Source organism: Haliotis asinina, chromosome 11, assembly GCF_037392515.1.
Source record: "Haliotis asinina isolate JCU_RB_2024 chromosome 11, JCU_Hal_asi_v2, whole genome shotgun sequence".
Classification (NCBI taxonomy): domain Eukaryota; kingdom Metazoa; phylum Mollusca; class Gastropoda; order Lepetellida; family Haliotidae; genus Haliotis; species Haliotis asinina.
The window spans coordinates 25,151,651-25,173,329 of NC_090290.1; the positions used below are offsets into that span (position 1 = coordinate 25,151,651).

A 21,679-nucleotide genomic window follows, 5' to 3' on the forward strand; every position below is an offset into this window, starting at 1 on the left:
TTCTATCAAACTTGATGTCTAGATAAATTCCCCAAGTGAGCTGGATTTAAGTGTCAAAAATAACAAACTGTCTGGGTCTTCCATACTACCCATATTACAGGGTAAGATGGCCTCATACTAACCCTTGAACTGTTTCATTTTGCACTGGTTACATTGTCTGCCTCACACATTAACTAAGGTTTAAATATTTAGTTGATACATTGTGATGTGTGTTTTTCTTTGTGTGCAAGTGTCGTTATTTGGCTTGTTAAGAGACATACAGATACAATATACTATATTTATAACGAACAGAGGCATATTATAATGATGTTTTGATATAAACATCTAACATCATGACAAAAACACACAAACTAAAAGTAATAGTTTTTCATATATTTGATATTCATAGCACCTTGTAACTCTTCCGTTGAACAGATGCATATGGTGAACATGGCATCTGACAGGACACTTTTCCTTAATGCTTATATACTAGCATTGTCACCTTAACCGAGAAGCCAATGACCTAGATAGCCAGTTACTTATTTATAAAGGCACAACTCAACAAATTGTTACTTAATTCAGCAACAAATGGTGGAAGCAGATGGCCAAGGGGCAATTGTCAGGGGCCAGTTTTCAGGGGGCAGTTGTCGTAGGGAGGGGAGGCAGTTAGCCAGATACTGATATATTTTAGCATGTAACAGAGTATATTTATTTATAACGTCAGTTATATTATTAGTGTTTCCTTTGTGTTTGTTATGGTTGTAGCTTACTCAGCATTTCATGTTCTAGATGTAGTTTACTGAGTGCTTTATGTTGTAGTTTACTGAGTGCTTTATGTTGTAGTTTACTATGAGGTTTATGTTTACTGTTTAAAGTATCACATTGCAGTTACTGACAGTAGTGTGATTGTCATCATCATGCATGCAACTTATTCCTCTACAGCACAGACAACTGCCCTGCTGTGCAATATTGATCAGGTACATGGTGACACTGGCACAGGTTTGTTTCATCAGGCTTCGAGATCCTGGCTTTTCAATACGCATTTAGCCTTTTACTTCCTGGTTGAACGAGACTGGTGGAATGCCAGTGCGTAGATGTGTTGGGAGAAGTACTTTGTGTGTGTACTCTACAGGTAATAAGTGTTTCCATTCTTCTTACTCTTTGTCACTAGTATACATTTTCAAAACTGAAGTGACACATTTTTTTTATCTGAATATGTGACAGTATACACATCAGTCTGTCAGTACCATAGTCTGTCAGTTCTATTTGTCAGTTCTTGGAAACTTACACCATGGAAAATTTGTGATAATTTTACTGCTTGTTCAACTGATATTTCTTTAATTATGACCAAATTGCTTCTATTATGTCCTTTGTCTATTTCTTTGAAAGATATTTGTAGTGTGACAACATTTGTACAATTTTCTCAAGAGTACACAGATGTAAAATGTAAAAATGGAGAGATTCAAATATGCATTATAAGGACAGCTGTTACTGGTGGTACTGTAGCACTGGAGATAATAGTACCCATGGCACACTGCTGATAGTATTTATAACACAATAGTCCATAAACCTGGAAAGTCAATAGCACATTACCTGTATTTAATGTGACAAACATGCTGGCACTTTAATGGTTACTGTAATTACCTTTGTTATCATAGTGTCATAGATTTTCATATTCAAGTGACCAGAGGTGTTCTTCATTATTGTTGATGATTCAAAGTGTACTGCAGATGTTTTCTGAACATTTTTTAAGCCTTTGAAATTCTGTCAAATATTTTCAAATTTAGTTTTATCTTGTAATTTCATGTTCACTGTACAAGATTTGAAGAAATGGCAAGATGTTGTAATGTCAAGTGTTTGTAATCATAGTTCTGAAATCATTCCTGAAGTTGAGACCATGCAATGTATTTTTAAACTTCCCCACTGTCTGTTCAAACATCTTCTCACCATGAAGGACATAAGTCAACATAAGCTCCACCCATGTAGAAAGTCAATAAAACATGTCCTGAGCTGCTAGTTCATGATGTGATGTTAATATTTACATATATATGATCTCTGTCACACACGATGAAATCTGTTTTATATTTACAAAGGCCACAGCAAATTAAATCATATTCAGCAAGTTATTTTATTGAGAGTGATGATTTGATGAACTTTTAATGTTTAGGTGACAATCTTTCATGGAGGAAATGTACTGTAATGTACAGTAAGTCTCTGTTTAATGTTTTTCTTCAAAATAATGAATTTAGATCAAAACAGGTTGAATTCTCCAATGTTAACACAGAGGGAACCTGTCAGTGTAGACACATCACAACTCTGTGGCAGTGTTGCTGTATTTGTATGTGAAACTTTGCAGCAGTTTGATCAATTCAGTTGTTATCCATACAGGTGTGTATGCAGGTGCTTGTTATCATGCTGTATGTATTATACAAACTAAACATTCTTCGTGATAGTGCCATGCCATTGTTTCATGGTCTGAGTTTGCCAAAGTATCTACCCTGTACAGAGGCTATGAAACACCAGTGTCAGTCTTGGAGTATGTATCATATGTTAAATGCACATTCATGTCAATAATTGGATATGGTTCAATAATTGTCATGTGAACTAGGTCTCTTATAGAGATGTAACCACCTGGACTAGAAATATAAGAAATCACAGAAAAATAGTTTCATATAAAGATCTTGTTTCAGAGTGAAATAAACTTCCCATGAGTTGTTTTTCATTTCATGTTGAGCAGAGCACTGTTCCGGCCATGCTTGATGTACAACAGAGCAAGTTCTTCCTATGAAGGTTTCAAAGATTATCATGTGACTCTTTGTCACAAGCTGCTTGATCATTCCAAATCTGACGCATCAGTTACCAAAAAGATTACAACACAGTTCCCTGCTTTTACCAATATTCCAGCAATATCATGGCTGGGGACACCAGAAAAGGGGAATCAAACCTGGGACTTTGGCGTGAGGACCAAACATTTGATCCAGTAGGCTTCCCCACCTATTCTTTCTTGTGACCAACTGACATGTCGGTCATATGTTTGGGGAAGATGCCATCTGTAGGAAAGGATGTTGTTAACTTTTTCTGCAATCACTGTGTAGTTATTTCATATTTGATAGGGATTCACAGACACATGTTCATGACAAACCTGGAATTGAAGTGCCTCTGCTGATAGTGCAGATATCAAATGAAACAGATATATGCCATGTCTATTTGATGGTAACAGGTTTATAGCTGGAACATAGTGGGAACACCTTGCAAAACACCATTATGTGCTTATCAACATAGGTAACTTTTATGACCAATAAAATTTTCAAATTTGCCATGTGATATGGATTAGGTGGTATGTCACATAACTTCAGGTGTGAACTTGTTTCCCTTTTCTGTCACCTTAACTGTTTACTGTTGTCCTTTTCAGATATCAAAGCAACTGGATTTCTGTAACAATATATAATATAATATAATATAATATAATATAATATAATATAATATAATATAATATAATATAATATAATATAATATAATATAATATGCCTGCCATGAGACATGTACAATAAGCATTCTACTATGTTGGTGTGCCACTCTGTTGTTCTGTGATGTGTATCGTGATGTATCTGTGATATATATAGTTATGCTAGGATGAATGTCTGTAAGTAAGTACATGACAATAATAATAAAATCTAAATCTGGATACATGATGGTAGATGTCCCTTGTGAGGGAAAAGGGCAGGCAGCGAAAAAATTAAAATAAAAACACCAATGAAAGTAATATTTCTTCTAAACATTTTTTATGAAATGTATATTGGGCAAAAAAACAACCTAAGAACATTTTTCTTGTAAGTGTACATTTTTGACCAATAGAAACATTAGGCATTTATTGTTTTAGTGGGGAAAATATACTGTTATTATTTTTTATACTTGAAAAAATATGACCGGTGTATCCTTAAAACAAGAAATAAAACTGGTCAGTCTGAAAAAAAATTGGGCAAACTTGTCAGAAAAATGTTGAACAAGTGTACATGCACCCTTGCAGATAAATTATACCTCCAACTTTAAATTCAACTGTTAAATATGTCTTGGTCATGTTTTTGCACATGGTTGATCCTGTTTGTATACATCTTTTATGAGTGAACATCCTGGTTGCAAACACATAAGAGGTAGTCATATGAGTTAGTGAATGGCTTGTTTAGGGGAACCCCCTCTTTAGTAATGGCTGTGTAACCATGTTTTTCGATGACTTCTCGGGGCTTTCCCACAACTCATACGTCTTCATCACTGATTGTGTGTATCCGGTTTGCTGTATGTGTATCTCACTGTAAAGACATGTAAAGTCATGACATCGGTGAAGAAACTCTCACCCTGGATAGATTTCACGGACTGAATGTTTATGGATTATGATTATAATATTTCAGTGGTGTCCACAAAACGGATATATTGGGGAGACAAAATGGTGTTTTATCACGGATTTTATCATGTGATGACAAATTGACGCTGATGTGTAGAGTCAATATGACTGGTAATTTGAATTGTTATTTAGTGACAAATCAGGTGAGGCCAAAAGAGTAAGTGAGATTTGTATGTCACAGAATCTGAACCCTCAGAACAACACTGTGCTACTTTAGGGTTCAAGGTTTATTTCCAGTCTTAGGAGAAAAACTCATTAAAAAAAGATTCACAAGGAAGTTTTTGGAAGTGATTTTGATAATTTGGTGCGTGGAATGGTGCCATTTAATATTATTATTCATCAACATTCATTAATATTTCTGGCCCGATGTGGTATTATGGTTTTGTAATCATGTACAGTTAGACAGTGTTGTATTGAATGTTGATGTATTGAACTTACAGAAGTCTCAAAGTAGATGCTTTGTCCTATGTATATTGAACAGCAAGCAAAAATCAAATTTTGAAGAAATGAAATCTCATAAAAGTAAGTATTCATTTTTATCACTTCTATTTAAAAACTTGACAAAAAACAGTTGTGTTTCTTTTGCTGTTCAGTATAGATTTGGGCAATTTGACAATGTAGATGGTAGGAGCAAGAGATGTATCGTGCTGTTGGTGAAGCATTTATATACATGCGTAAAGTTATGTTTATACAGTTTATGTACACACTGAGAATGATTATTTCTAAATTATTCTTAAAGAAATAATGAAATACATCATCTAGTGCTTTTCACAACAGGTTGATCCACATGTAAGTGTTTTCTACTCCAGATTGTTTTATTTTTTGGATAGTCAATGACAACCCTGGTCATTAGTGGAGAAGGAAAATACTTCACTTAAAACTGTAATAGTTCTGAAAATGATCCTCATTTACCATGTGTCAGATTTTCCTTACACCTTTTAACTGACTCTTCATGTTAATTCTGACAAAGAGTGTTATGGATGACCAGTTCTTTGTATTGCATGTATTCTGTAACTAGATATATTCAAGAGAAGGATTTATACATTGTATTTGGATGGAGTTGATGGCCATTGATACCAGGTACAATAACTGCATTTATACAAAAGATAAAAGGGTTGATTCAAAGTTCAATTTATTGTCCCAAGAACTGGAGGGGAAAACATTTTGATCTTGACTGACTGATGGCAGTTGAAGTTCTTTTATGCTGATGTTGTTTTCTTTTCACACTTTGTATGGAAAAAGGGAGAGGTGGTGTAGCTTAATGGTTAATGCTTCCACTCATCACCACTTAAGACACGGGTTTTATTCCCCACATGGGGGCAATGTGTGAAGTCCATTCCTAGTGTCCCCTACGGTGATGTTGATAACAACGTAAAACCATATTCACTCAGTTGTTTTGAACAAAGCAGTCTATGAACAAAGATATCAACATTCAACACAGAAGTTGTCCTGTATCTTCAAGGTGCGTTAGCGCTATGACTGCCAATATTCCCTCCACTCTTTAAACTAAAGTCATCAAGGTCGATATGATGACTTTCTTGAATAATGACCTGGTGCTTGTTCTGTTATATATCTGCTGACTTGTCTGGTATTGTGATTCCCTGTCTAATCATCTTCCTATTGTTGTAGGGGCTGCACAATACAAGGAAGTGAGAACTCATTAAACACCATCCCTTGGCATCTTCTCATCTACACTCATAGACAAACAACGAAGATGTCATCATGTCCGATCTTATCACTGCGGCCAAAAATGGTTACCATGAAAATGTGCAAAAACTGCTGACCTTGGGATTGTCTACTGAGATCCGTGACAAGGACGACGCTACTGCACTTTACTGGGGGGCTTGTCGGGGCTATTGGAAGATCTGTGAAACGCTGCTGAAGTCTAGATGTAGAATTGATGCACAGGTCAAGTGGGGGTCGTCTGCCCTTCATGCTGCCGCAGACAGAGGTCATCTCAACTGTGTCAACATATTAGTTACCTGGTCAGTTGAAATATATCTATTGGTCATCAGTGTGATGGTTTGTAATCAAGTCTCATGACACTTTATTGTTAAACACAATATATGGTATGCAATCACTTAAAGCCATGTAATGATAGTGTTTGCTCATCAAGACCCTTGATTAATTCCGTACATGGGTACAATTCGTAAAGAAGATGCTTTGTCCCTGTTGCAGTTACATGGTTGAATTAATGTTTAAAATTATGTAAAAAGAATAACTCAATCAGACAGTAAGGTGTGACAGGATGTAACCTTGGAAAAAATCAGGGATTGATATCAAAACACACAAGTCTTGTATCGGTTCAGTGGATTTTCTGCCTTGTTTCAAGGGGAAATTATTATTCCCATGCAAGAATCTAATGACCACACTCACAAACTCGATCATCTGAGAAGGAGACTAATAAAGTATTGCAATATGAAGCTGCTAGTTTGTATTGGAAGCCCTGATATTGGTGGAAGTCAGTCAACAGTGTGTAAAATCATACCTGTCTAAGATATTAGCTGAGATTGAAATATTGAAAATGTAAACACAATGTGAAATAGAAGTAGCCACACAAATAACAAACAAAACACAGTATCCATAAAATATGCAAGATGATAAGAAACCCAGCACATCTTCAGTGGAGATTACAAACAACAGTACATTTGATTTACTGTGTTTGGTTTTGTTGAAAGAAAGGCATGGTACTGTGATGTATGCTCACAAATTAATTAATTTCAATTTTCTCCACCAGGGGAGCTAATCTGAATCTTCAAAACAACCGAGGGGACACGCCACTTCATCTTGCGGCATACAGAGGTTTTGCGGACATCATTGATGCCTTCATCGCTGCAGCAGCTGATCCCTTTGTTCTCAACGAATCTTGTAAAACCCCACTGCAGGAGGCAGAGAGTCAGTGTCATAGTCTGGCTGCTGCCAAGCTTGAACAGTATATGGCCAGTGAGTTATTTCATATACGTCTTCCTGGTTAATGTAGACCCCAGATGTTTATCCCAGAAACCCTGCTTTACAGACCATAGTATTAGGATTAATTCAAACGTATGCAACACTGTGTTCTCCATAAGATACGATTTCCCTCACAGGAACAAAGTTCCCTGCCATTACTTGAATATTGCTAAAAACCGCCTAAAAGTAAACTCACTCACTGTTACAGGGAATTAACTGTGAATTATTGTTTGGTTGGCCACCTTACTGTGCCTGCACCTATTATTCGAGGTAGAGGTTTAGTAGATAGGTTAACAAGAGGGGGATTAACTAGAATCTGTTGCATTAAAGTAGACTTCAACTCCTGAAATACTCTGTTCACATAATTTACTCCTAAAGATGCCTATAATAACATACACATTTACATGTGAACAGGGGCATTGTCTTGGTGGATGTCTTGATAGTTTGACCTTTTTCAAGATAATCAATTAGCAGAATACCCCTGGAATCCCAAAAGACTGATGCCATCACCTTTCCAGCTGAAGGAACAGCTTTTTTCGGAGCTGGTGAATCAGGATGCTTCCACTGTTTTGACTGTAGTTTTGTTTCTGGTTGAAAGTGATGTATCCAGGTCTCATCCATGGTTACAAATCGTGCCACAAAATCATCGGGATCTGCTTCAAAACGACGCAAATTGTCAAGGGACGTCTGGAATCTGTCACGTTTCTGTTCTGCTGTAAAGAGCTTTGGCACCGATCTTGCAGAAACTTTCGTCATTCCTAATTCGTTGGTGATAATAATTATGCTCAACCCTCTCATGAGAGATGCCCACTACACTAGCAATATGTCGAGTAGTCAATGGTCGATCATCCATCAACATATCGAGCACTCGCGTGATGTTTTCTGGAGTGGTTGCTGTTGAAGCCCTTCCTGAGCGTGGGTCATCATCAAGGCTTTGTCTGCCACGCTTAAATTCTGCAACCCACTTCTTTACTGTGGAAAATGAAGGAGCATCATCCCCTAGAGTGGAGACCATGTCAGCATGTATCTGTGTTGGGGACATCCCTTTCTTTTGCAAGTACTTGATGACTGCCCTGTATTCAGTTTTGTCCATTTCTGATGATTTCAGAGGGTAGGTTTACCAAAAGAGCTGTAGTTGAGATAAAACTATTAGTACGTTTGTAGTTCTTGTGCCTATGATTCACTAAATGATTGTCCTCATTGGTGGCAAACACCTGTCTCTACCTGGTGGGGAAAAACCACTCAGACTGAGAATTTTTCAGCCAACCCTCGTACTTGCTTCTCTTTGGTGACAGTCTGCCACCAGCCTGAATCTGGAGATCAGTCTTCGTATGGGACTACTCCATCTTGATCATATCCACAGACTTTTATATGCTTGGATGGTTGGTACCTAACTTGTTTAGCTTCGAGTGCCAACCTTCCAACTGTATGAAAGTGATTCCAAATACCATGCACTTCCACTTCAACCCACTTTCTGGTTAGGTATTCAGTGAATTTCACAATCCTAGTATCTTCAAGATCAACATTCTGAAGGGCATTCACCCAGACGTCATCTATTTCAAATGGATGGATGAGAGTCAAGGCAGAAGCATGACGGATGAGTCTGGGATCATTGTTGAAGAGTGTCTGGAGACCACATTTCTGAGCATTTCTCCAAATTGCTTGACGGTAGTGGAAGATGCATCCTTTCCATTGGAAACTGAACACATTTTTCTGAACAGCATTTTGGGCAGCCTGTTCAAAGTCTCTGAGGATGTCATTGGTGCCATCTGAGGATGTTATTGGTGCCATCTGAGGATGTTATTGGAAATTGTTTAACAATTTGGACAAACTCTACATTATATGGCACTTATATGGAAGGAGTCCATAAACTAGAGGAAGTATCACTAATCAAGTAACATATTACTTGTAAAATGCAACTTGCCTGTCAATTCTTCTTGGTAGATTATTAGAACAGGCTTGGTCTCATTTCAAAGTTTATATTTCATTCTGGATAAGGATTCCAAAGTGGTTGGATCTGTTTATCGTTGCTGGACAGTTCTTTCTGCAGCAATACTTCTCTCTTGCTCTTGATAATTCTAAATCTGTTACCAGTATGAGCAATGTTCTGTCCAATTGCTCACTTGCCATTTTGCAATGGCTAGGGTGACCTGGCAAATTATATACATTGCAACACAGGCATTTTCCATTCAATACTACTCACTTCTAAACATATGGGTTTCATCAATGACATTCTTTAAAAGTGTTCATCATAAGTTGACATTAATTAAACAGTGTTGACTCTGTGAGAACAGTTCACTGGCTCTTGCCAACTTTGTAACTGGAAATGCAGTGATCTGTGGCCTTTAAATCCCTACACGTAACAACATACAGAGCGCAGGCACAGTGAGGTTAAACCGTTTGGTGCTTGAGAGACTGGGCTTGGAGGTCATTTCCACATTTAAAATTTCTTTGTTTTGTAATTTTATTGTATAATTTGACATTATTATTCATGAAGCTTGTGGTCAAATATCACCCTTGGCCTCATAAACAAAGAAGTTCAAGTTGGTAAGCTAGCTTGAGATATCTTGAGTTGAATCCCAACGATCTCATACAAGCCTCCTGTATCCCCTGAATAACCACATCACGCATTCTTTGTTACAGGTCAACAGATATTTAGATCGCTGCCAAACTCTGGCCCAAACTCAGACTTAGTGGACTTTCAACTTTCTATAGCACCAACATCATGGCCAAAGACCAAAGATCTTTCCTTCATCCCAAACATTAGAGAAAGTACAGCTTCAGAAACGTCGAAGCTTTCAAACAATTTACTACTCAATTCTACTCTAAAGCCAATTTGTCAGGTGCCGCCATCAGTTGGCATTAGTGGCCGAAAGTATGTGGAAGCCCAAGAAAACACTGATGCCTCCAGCCACACACAACCATTGATTATCAATGATGGAAGAATACAGAAGGAACCTAATAGAAGCCATCTGCTCCAGACACCTTACCATGACTACCATGAGACCCCAGAAGCGCCAAGGGCTGCTCCCAAGATGGCAGTCACCGGAAGTAAAAGCAACCATGATGACAGATGCATTCTTGAAAACTTTGCTGAATCTTTACAGGTGAGGAAAGATGGTGCTTGATCTTCAAAATCTATTAATCATTTTTCAATTTGAAAATCTATTAACCAGTTCTGAATTTTTTTGTTGTATCAGTCAAAATGTAATCGCTGTTGAAAATAGTAAGACTTGAAGAAGAAGAAGAAACTATATTGTCTGCCCATGTGTGACAAATATAAGTTATTGTATTTGATTTCAGCTGGAGGTTGTAAAGTACAGTGAACAGATTCTCAAGGCGGAGCAGAGCAATGTTCTCTTGCAGAACAAGGTCAAAGACCTAGAGAAGTTGAACAGGGAGTTACTACAGCAATATGAACAGAAGTCAAGAGACTTGCACAGTGTGCAGGAAATGTTGGCTATTGAAAGGAGAAAAAACTTTGAGGTTGTGAAACAGCAGAAACTGATTGCCAGGAGCATGTCTGCCTCCCTGAAGACAGAGAATGGCAGGAGCTCCAAGGAAGGCTGTCCACAGAGAGATGTCACCCATAAACATTTGCTGACATTTATGAAAACGCTAGACCATAGCAGTGATATGTGCAATAGCAGGCTGGTGCTAGACAATCTCAGGGGGCACCTGCAGGCAGTGTGGTTGCAGCCTGCCAGTGTGTCAAGGATGGACTCCAGTGTGGAGTGGGTGCCAGGTTTGGACTATGACATTGTTGGTGACGGACCACTTAACCATGTCAAAGATGGTGTACGAAATGGCTCGTGTTCGCTTGTCTTTCAAATTAGGAGAAATGGTTCCATGTACATTCTCAAAGTAAGTTTGTCAACTTTGGCATTAATCTTAGTTGTACATAATGATTTGATGTATACAAATTGTAATTGAGTGAGTGAGTGAGTGAGTGAGAGAGTGAGAGGGTGAGTGAGTGTAGTTTTGCGATGCTTTTAGCAGTATTCCAGCAACATCATGGCAGGGACACCAGAAATGGGCTTTTTCACATTTTACCCATATGGTAATGAATTTGAAGAATTATTGACTATATATGGCCATATGGGACACATTTTGCTTTAATTTCTGTAGACCCCAAAGGTACATTGTATTAAATTTTAGACCTGAGTCTTTTAGTTCTTTAGCCAGAATCTTTAATTGAGTCAAAAGTCATAATTTTTTAACAGTAGTTTTGAAAATAGACAAACATTGTTAAAAAATTATCTAACCGTCAGCCAAATACACTTAGGCATAAACAAAATTTCAAAGCAAATCAACTAGTGCAACGAGTTGTAAGATAAGGTTGAATATCAGTGTATGATTTGTGCAAGTGAGTTTCACATCAACCACAAAACCTAGATGGGTTCAAGAAGGTTTATGAGGGTTAATGTGAACAAAGTTTAGGAATACTAGTGTATGTAGCCCAAGGTGACCAGTATATATAGCCTTAGGTGATCAGTATATATAGCCCTAGGTGACCAGTATATATAGCCCTGTAGGAAAGTGACCATTGAATTATAGGTCTGTAGAAAGGTGACCAGTATATATAGCCCTGTAGGAAAGTGACCAGTATATATCGACATGTAGGAAGGGGACCAGTTCATGTATCCCTGTAGAAAGGGGAGCAGTATATATATAGCCCTGTAGAAAGGGGAGCAGTATATATATAGCCCTGTAGGCAGGTGACCAGTATATGTATAGCCCTGTAGGCAGGTGACCAGTATATACAGCCCTGTAGGCAGGTGACCAGTATATATAGTCTTGCAGGAAGGTGACCAGTATATATAGCCCTGTACGCAGGTGACCAGTATATATAGTCCTGCAAGAAGGTGACCAGTATATATAGCCCTGTAGGCAGGTGACCAGTATATTTAGTCCTGCAGGAAGGTGACCAGTATATACAGCCCAGTACGCAGGTGACCAGTATAAATAGTCCTGCAGGAAGGTGACCAGTATATACAGCCCAGTACACAGGTGACCAGTATAAATAGTCCTGCAGGAAGGTGACCAGTATATATAGCCCAGTACGCAGGTGACCAGTATATATAGTCCTGCAAGAAGGTGACCAGTATATACAGCCCAGTACGCAGGTGACCAGTATAAATAGTCCTGTAGGAACGTGACCAACATAATATATCGTCTGTTATAAAGGTGACCATTTATTACTAACTGGTTTGATTCACTTCTACACCATAATGAATGTCTCAGCGAGGGAGTGGTTTAAACATCAGTTGTAATTGTTTTGCCCCTTTCATGTACATGTGATGTCATCGCAGACATTCCTTCTTTGTTGTTTCATAGTAAACTGCTCTGACATTTCTTGAACACAGAAGACTGAACTGATTCTTATGTTAGTTTCCAGGTGTTAGTAATATTCAGTAGGGTAGTCAAGCACATAAGCACTTTCTGTTGACGCAGCATCAATTCACCATATTGTTCATCTGCATCGACGACCTATGAGTGTGGTAAAGGATCAAGTCTGATTGGTCACCCAAATGTAAATATACTTCCTCTCAAGATCCTTTATGTATGCAGTGTCATCAAAGTTGACCTCTTTGCCATTCTTCTATTTCAGATGATGATAAACCTTATAAATCTAGATTACACAAATCATGATCAGGGCTGCAGTCTCGATGGGTATTTAATCCGGAACTTCGGACCTGAGTACCATGTACCTCTGTTCCTATCCAAACATCGGAATATTGTCAGTGTCATGCATTACTATCAAGGCTCCACCGACCATTTCCGCAGATATCAAGACCTTCTTGTTCCCTCCAGCCTGGATGTCCCTCTGGAAATGGCAACACGTACCTCGTTCTTAGTTTTAGAAAGTTATCCCCAGACCCTCTTGTCTTTCATGGTGAACCAGCGGACGATATGTCCCGAACCGTGCTATGGTTTGCCCAATGTCTTCCTCCTCCTACTCCTGTACCAGATGCTATCTGTAATTGACTTCCTACAGTGCAACCATATTGTGCACAGAGACATCAAGGGAGATAATGTGTTCCTGGACAAGTGTTTGCGGCCAGTGCTGGCTGATTTTGGATTCGCACGATCCTTGTATACACCTCAGGGCCAGAAGCAGATGTTTGTGAATAAGACCCAAGCTTGTGCAGGAAACTCAAATGCATGGGCCCCCGAGTTGACACGCTTCCATCACAATGGCCCGGAGTCCTTGCCTCATCTGGTAAGCAATGTTTGACGCTCTATTTAGGTAATTTGAACAAAAAACTATGGGTTGAAATCAGTGTTCACAATACTTTAATTTGTCAATTGGCCATCTGGGCCTGCTGCCGGCTGCAGGTTTTATAATCAACCTATTGTGCAGAGAAGTGTTGTTATTTGTAAAAGACTGGTGTTGACATTCTTAAGTGCAAACTAAAACAGTAAGTTATTCTAACATGAAGGATCATGGATGGTTCCTGCGCACTGAGAGAGAATAAAATATGGAAATACTTAAGTTGAAAAAAATACAGATAATTTATTGAAGGCAACAAGGGCCTGCACATATTTGAAACTGCCAGTGCAGGGCCTCCAGACTGGAGATTATTTCGAATGCTGGTTCAAAATCCTGTTTATCATTTGTTATATTTCACGCATAGCATTTGATATGATAATACGAGTATGCTGGCTCTTGCATATATCTCTTTTTAGACAACCAGTAAGCGTGTATGTGTCTTTGTGAGTTGTAATGTATAGCTCAATAATGGACATGTGAGTAGCCAACTTTACAGTGTGCAATAATCTACAATGGAGGATGTCATCCTGCCTAATTCGAGATACATAATCTGTGGTATTGAACCAATGAACCTGAAGTCAGTTCTCTTCTCTATGCTTTATAGACTGTTGTATACAGCATATTTCATTTAGAAATCTTATATACTTCCTAAATGGTCTCTCATTGTCCTTAGTTTCTTGTTAATCACAGATAACTCACAGACTCTATTGTGCTTCCATCTGTTCAAGTTGAGATGCCAGTCATGACACTGAGTGCATCAATAAACACAGGCAGTATTTGAAGTAAATGTCATAATGTCTTAACTTACAATCATCCACTAAAGGGGGGATTAGGCAAGGTGGCTCTAATAGGTAAATAATACTGGTAATATTTATACAAGATTTTGAAGTGGATACTTCATATATAAAAGAGGAAAAGTTGAAGACTGTGTATATTGGATACAAAATAACTTCTTAATATACTCAAAGGCAATTACGGTCAATTTGATTTCATTTGAGATTGATGAATTGCTCACTAAAACAAAATCTATCACTTGCAACAAAAAACAAGTTTTGCAGTCTATAAAATCGATGATTTATTGATTGAGGACAACCAAATATATAAGCTATTAAACAAACAGTTATATTATACGAAGGGGGAGTCATTGGCTGTTAGAACAGCTAGGAGTGCGAGCTGTGAGTGTGAAATTGAAACTTCAGTACCAATGCTTGTTGACTACCTGGGTGTGGTCCCCCTTGTCAAAAATAGCAAACAGAATAATGATCATTTGTTCAACAATTCTTTTATTTAGGTGTCTAAAATTATGAGACAAATCATCAGAGTTGGTCTGTCGATTTCATAATCATGTAAATGGTAGATTTTCTGTTTAGTGAGCAGTTCAGTGGTCTCAAATTAAATCAAATGGACTTTAAGAGTATAAAGTTGGTCATGATTATGATGAAGTGGGCTATTTGACATTAAAGACTGAGCAGTTGTCTGAGTCTATAACAAGACAGACAGAGTAGCTTTATATTGGTTTCAGTATTATTTTTTTGTGGGTTTTCTCAAGTTGGGATGAATATAGCCAAACATTAAATGTGAAATAGTTGGGGTTTTTTAATCAGAAACTCAAAAGGGCCCATAAGTCTCATGGGGTGCAACTGTTGGTACCAGATTTAGGGTGACAAGTGTATATTAAAGAACCAGTTCTGGTTATAATTTGTGCGGCTGCCAAATATGACTTTGCTTGACAGGACCAAGTGTAGAGAAATACTTGGCTGTCACAGTTGTTGACAGTTGTAATAGTTGGCTAATTTGGGGATGGTTTGATGAGATATTTGCTATAAGTGCAAGGATTATTGGTTCCTTACTGTCAACTGACAACCATTAGACCATTCAGAAAGGTTTGAAATGTTCTTTGTCACCAGAAACTAAACTAAACGACGTGAGATAACACGAAGGGCCATGACCTACTTAAAGGCCTTATATAAGCCTGAACGTTTAGCATTACCGAGAATGTTATTTGGAGACTGAAAGAGGGTCAGCAGTATATATAAGAGGAGGAATATTACACTTACATGTACTAGATATTTGTGATGACTCATTCTGGTCAAGTCTCATTACCTCACTGTAATGGCTGCATCAGTGTAAGTTCGTCCCTGGCCTGTGAGGGCAAAAAAACTACTGGTGTGGAAAAAAATTAATTTGCTGATAAATTTCACAGTACATCCTCAATATGTAGTGAAAACTCAAGATAGGTCCAGACTTTGAACTTTGATGTTATGAAACTTGAAAGCCTTACCTTTTCCTTAAAATAGGTTATTTTATGACAAATGCTGATACATTTTGACAAAACTTGAACAGGGGTTCAAAAATGCCATCGCCGGATGGCCGGGACAAGTCAGTGTTCATTTTGGGCAGTCAGATAATGGTATTTACTTGTCTGTAGGATACTAGATAATTTCTGCTTATGGTGTCTAACTGCAGATAAACTTGGACTTCATTTCGTGTCTGCTCCAAATGTAGGTATTAAATTTTGCAGCGATAATACTTTTCTTGGCTATTTATCACTTTTCAAAGAAAATACCAGCCAACATTTATGTCAAATACCATGTTGATTTATTCTTTCATAATTGCATCATCATGATTATGTCATAAGAATCAAGGTAAGTGGAAAATTAGTCAGGACAAGTTACTTTCTTAAAGTCACTCTCCTTGTGGCAAGAGGCTTTTAAAAAATGTTTTGAACCCCTGGTTGAATTAAAACTAAGCTGATCCTGGCTTGCATGTTAGCTTTGAAGCTATTACTTATTTTTAATGCTTAGTTTTAGAGGTACAGTATTGAATTGGAAATATAGAGTACATGTGAATTGTAACAATTATTACCCTTCCAAAAGTTTCCCAAATCTGGAGTAAAATAATGCCTGTCTTCCCAAATTGAGACACAAACAATTAGTTTCACCAATCATTATATGCTATAATTCTCTGAGCGATGACCTTGTGTATGTTTTTTGCAGACCTCCCTGCAAGAAATTTATGCCAAAGCCGATGGTTTTGCTGTGAGTCGGATGTTCTACAGCTTGCTGCGCCCTCTAGGGGATAGAGACGATTTCCCTCAGTCATCGGTGAACAAGCCCCACTATTTTGACTCTGCCATCCCTGACTTGCCAGTGGGGTTTTCTCATGGTCTGTGTGATGTACTCAAACAACTGGTGCTGGACAACCCACAAGACAGACCAACAGCGAGGAGGGCCATGATCAGGTAGGAACTTGGATTGAGATTCTGTATGCAGATTTATCAGATATTCCAAGATGCATATTCCTAAGTTTGCGTTAGTTCAGATATCAGGAAGGCCATTAATAGATATGATGCAATAACAGTAGGTTTGCCACCATTACATTCTATATCCAGAATGTCACCGTCAGATAAAATGATAATAAATGTCAGGTAGGCCACTATCAGATAAAATGACAAACAATGTCGGGAAGGTCATTATCAGATAAAATGACAAATGATGTCAAGATGGCCACTATTGGATGAAATTACAAATGATGTGAAGAAATGACAAACAATGCGAAGAAGGCCACTATCAGATGGAATGACAAATAATTTAAAGAAATAACAAACACTGTCAAGAAGGCCACTATCAGATGAAATGACAAATAATGTAAAGAAATAACAAACACTGTCAAGAAGGCCACTATCAGATGAAATGACAAATAATGTAAAGAAATAACAAACACTGTCAAGAAGGCCACTATCAGATAAAGTGATAAATACTGCCAAGAAGGCCATTGTCAGATGAAATGTCAAGCAATATTAGGAAGACCACTATTAAGTAAAATGACAAAAAATGCCAAATACTGTCTAGAAGGCCACAATCAGATGGAATGCAAACAATATCAGATGAGATGAGAGGAAGGGTGTCTTCAGATAAGATGAGATGCAATGCAGTGGAAGCTGTCTGAACCAGCACTCACTGGGACTGAAGAAACAATCCTTTTTAGACAATGTGATGGATTATAGAGCTTGCGATAAATGTACAAGCCAATGATGGGACTGAGATTTTGTGCTGGTGTTGGGAACTTGCTGGATTAGACAGATGCCGGTTATAACAGCTTCCACTGTACTGGACAAAATAAGTTAATGATATTGGTATATTTATGATTGATATCTTATGGGTGTGTCAATAAATAAATATTACTATTAATGATTTCCAATTTACATATAACCCTGACTGTTTTTCTCCTGTATATTTACAAATAACAAGTACGTCATGAAGGTTGCTGTGAATTTGCTTATGCAGGGTGTAAACAAACCACACCTGCTATTGGCATGTCAACATGTTTCAGGGTGGGTGTGATGCTGTTTGCCCCTGCCACAGACGAGGTTCAGTCTCTGTGTGATGTCCCACCCTATCTGGAAGCCCGCGCCCTCAAACTCCTGGCAGTCAACAGGTCAGTTGTAAGCAGATCCATCAAAGAAGGACACATTAAGAAACACTTCACTTTTTGTCCTGCAGTAGTTGCATATTTTACACAATGAGCAGAATGTTTAGAGATTATTGCCAAAATTGTCACCACATTCACGTTTTTGAAAGCGTTAAATTTTTATGGGTATTTGAAATAAAGCTGAATGTTAAAATGTAGTTTTAGAGGTTTTCAGGTATTCTTTGATTTAAGTTCAGTGTTGATATGACTAAAACTTCACAAACGTATGGTAAAATATTCATTTTATTTCCTTGCTCTAGTGATGTACTTAAAGATGTCAAAAGCCAAAGTATAATAAAGAAAGAGAAAGTATATTTGTATGTGGAAATGGAACACTGCCATCAATCATCTGTGCATTGTAGCAGTTGATGGTGTTTACTATCCAGTTGATAGTAGTCACTGATCAGTTGATGGTGTTTCCTGACTTACTCATGGTGTTTACTGATCAGTTGATGGTGTTTACTGATCAGTTGATGGTATTTACTGATCATTTGATGGTGATTATCGATCATTTGATTGTGTTTACTGATCACTTGATGGTGTTTACTCACCTATTCATGGTTTTCACTGACCATTTGAATGGTGTTTAGTGAACTAAGTATTTGTTGTATTTTCAGGTGTTGCAGTGACAAGGAGAGAGTGATGAATGTGGAAGAGAGTATATCTTTTGTGTCACCTGAGGTTGAAGCAAGCTTTCTTGTCAACGTCACAGCTGAAGAGTTTTGGGAGGAATACGTGGATTTGAAAAACAAGAATCTCCTGACAGTACAAAATAGTGTCTGAATATGACAATATATGACAATCTAAACCTTAGTTGTGGCATTAACATTTTGTCATTATTTTTTTATTAATTATTTTGTGTTCAAATAATATATTTTATGCATGTAGGTAACACAGGGACAGTTGTGCCACATTTGCTTGTTGACTGTCTACAGTATGAAAACAGTTTTGCCTCAGAAAACTCATAGGTGACATAATTTTACAATTAATGGCTGTGTGTTTGTGCATGATGCCAAACTTCTGTGTTTGTGTGTGTGTATATGTCATAATCCTTGTTGTGTATATGTCCTGTACCTTGTTGTGTATACATCTGATACCTTGTTATGGTGTTACAGAGTTACAGAGTTACAGAGTAGGGTAAGGGTCATACAACAAGCTGGTGTCTGTTCAACTCTTACTTTCACAACAAAAAATATTTTGAGCCTCAAAATTCTCAGAGCTCTCCCTGTGAAGACTATTATTTCTCATTTAACACATTCAGCAAACTCAGATGTCATGCTTCATACAAAAATGTCCCGTAGAAGATGGTGGAGCATGGGGCTGATGATTAAAGAGTTTGAAAAGTCTATGAAATCCATTTATTGTGTATATGAAGTATATAGGATCAAACATTAATACTGCTCAATTGTTTAAAGTGTCACAATAGATATATGACAAACAGCTGTTGTTGAAGTATAGGATTAAACGTTAATACAGGCATGGTCAATTGTTTTAAGTGTCACAATAGATAAATGACAAACAGCTGTTGTTTGCTTGGGTTTTCTTTCATTGCAAGTTTGATGGACTGATTTTAAAAGGTATTGTTCGAACAATTCATGAGGATTGTTCTTCTCTGGAACTTCATCATAAGTGCAGTCAGTATGAAACCAGCTACTGTAATACTCAATAAGCCACTCATTCAACTCCCACTGAAGATTGTAAACAACCTTGTCTACCCAAATAGTATAATCTGACTAACGGGGTAACTTCCAGGTTGAACAAGATATTAGCCATACAATATATACACAGATGTACTTGGTTACAAGAATATAATATACACTGCTGAAGGAATTTAAAGAACAGAAGTTTTCTTTTGTATAATGATGGTTAATATGTCATGGCTGGTGAGTATTGCAGAACACAGTCTACCAGTTGTGGATATCCTTTAATGTGTCTGGAGAAGAAAATAGCAAAACACTTACGTATAGGGTAATGTCTGAGTAACTCTCCATACCTCAAAAACCTTGAGCCGAGGTCCTGGAGGGTTTGAGGCACATTAGTTTTAAGGAATGTAGAGTTACGAGGATATTACCCCACTTGAATTACATTCAGAGTATTGGAAAATATTTCTGTTATCAAAAGTAAATGTCAAAATGACCAAATCAGGTCTTTAATTTGAAACTGGTACACATCGCGTCATTCTTGAAAAGTAATTGAGTGAGCAGACAGTAGTGTGAGGTCACAAATGTATTAACTGATACAGGATGAGCAGACAGACTTCTGAAACATTTACAGATACTGCCATATAGCTGGAATATTGCTGAGTGCAACATACAACTAAACTCAGTCATGCACTCATTGAGTACATGGGTAACTGAATGGTGTAGGCAATTATATTTATTGAGTGACATGGTGTTAATGCTAGATTTAAGCCAGGACCAGTTTGATATCTTGTTTTACAGATCTGCAGGTTGTATGTTTTCAACAACAACAACAACAAAAATGATAATAATTTTACAATCTGAAAAATTAAAATCATTTTGTTTTCATTGGGCGAAAATGTACACTTACATGAAAAGATTTTTATTTATTGTTTTTTGCCCCACATAGGCATCAATATGTTGGTCATTATCTTCTGTAACAAGGTATATTTGATGAATAAATGCTAGTGGTGCTCTGATTAATTGAAATAATCGAAGATTGGTCGCAGCAACCCAACAACCAAGCAATCTATTACATTTTCTCATAATCTAACGCAAACGGTTTTGGAACTACTGTTTTATTATTAAAAACACTTGATGATGGAACCTATCCTCGATGTTGTCAGAGCCTGAAAACATGTTCATTTTTTAGAAAACTCGCTTCACTAACTGAAAAGACATGACATGAATATTTCTTGAAGACTGCAGGATGTTTATGTTCACGATATATTAGTTGTCCTTTAAAGTAGCAAGGTGCATCATGTTATTACATGTCTCATAAAATAAACTGCCTCACTCACTCATTATTACATATCTGCAATAACAAACTGGATAGGAAAATCTGAAAAATAACGCTGACCAATTGTTTTCGATGATTGTTCTTGGTAATGAAGCAATCAGTTGTAAGTTTCAACCAGTTCTGGATGCTAATAACTACCATTTAGATTTTTAACTTCAAACAGCTATTAGATACTACTCAACATTTCATGAGGATACTTGTATATGACATGTAAGGAGTTGTATATATCATGGAATGGTAAAACCATCCCTATCAACTTTAGAGTAGTATGGCATCAACCATGCATCATGGCAAAACTTCAGTGCATGTTTAATGCTGTCACGTGGACCCAAAGGGTGAAATAACTTTAAGTGTTCGGATTTAGGTTCTTATAGATACAAACATCATGATATGTCATATTTTGATGTAAATAAATCATTTACAAAATGTCTTTTTTGTGTTCTTTTATGAAGAGGGCATGTGAGTGAGTGAATGAATGAATGTTGTTTTGCCACTTTTAGCAATGTTCCATCACCACCACAACACACCACCAATACCACCTCCATGAGTAATGTGTAAATGTGTTCTGTCAATCACACAACATTACTTACATTAGCCACCTCAAAATGATCGTATAGTCTGATGTGAAC

General features: G+C 37.4%; 1 protein-coding gene across 3 annotated transcripts in view; it reads left to right on the forward strand.

Annotated features, from left to right (window-relative positions):
* Positions 1-21,476, forward strand: part of LOC137256253 (uncharacterized) — a 49,961-nt gene extending 28,485 nt beyond the window's left edge. For 2 of the 3 annotated variants that reach the window (XM_067793981.1, XM_067793982.1), the window contains exons 2-9: positions 6,008-6,363; positions 7,116-7,321; positions 9,971-10,434; positions 10,631-11,191; positions 12,939-13,550; positions 16,598-16,842; positions 17,934-18,038; positions 18,689-21,476. In XM_067793981.1, coding sequence (XP_067650082.1) covers positions 6,101-6,363; positions 7,116-7,321; positions 9,971-10,434; positions 10,631-11,191; positions 12,939-13,550; positions 16,598-16,842; positions 17,934-18,038; positions 18,689-18,854 — 2,622 coding nt within the window. In that variant the 5' untranslated portion in view covers positions 6,008-6,100 and the 3' untranslated portion in view covers positions 18,855-21,476. Of the gene's footprint in view, positions 1-1,046; positions 1,112-6,007; positions 6,364-7,115; positions 7,322-9,970; positions 10,435-10,630; positions 11,192-12,938; positions 13,551-16,597; positions 16,843-17,933; positions 18,039-18,688 lie in introns of those variants that run through there. The other variant, XM_067793983.1, reaches the window with a different exon arrangement.
* The last annotated feature ends 203 nt before the right edge of the window (positions 21,477-21,679 follow it).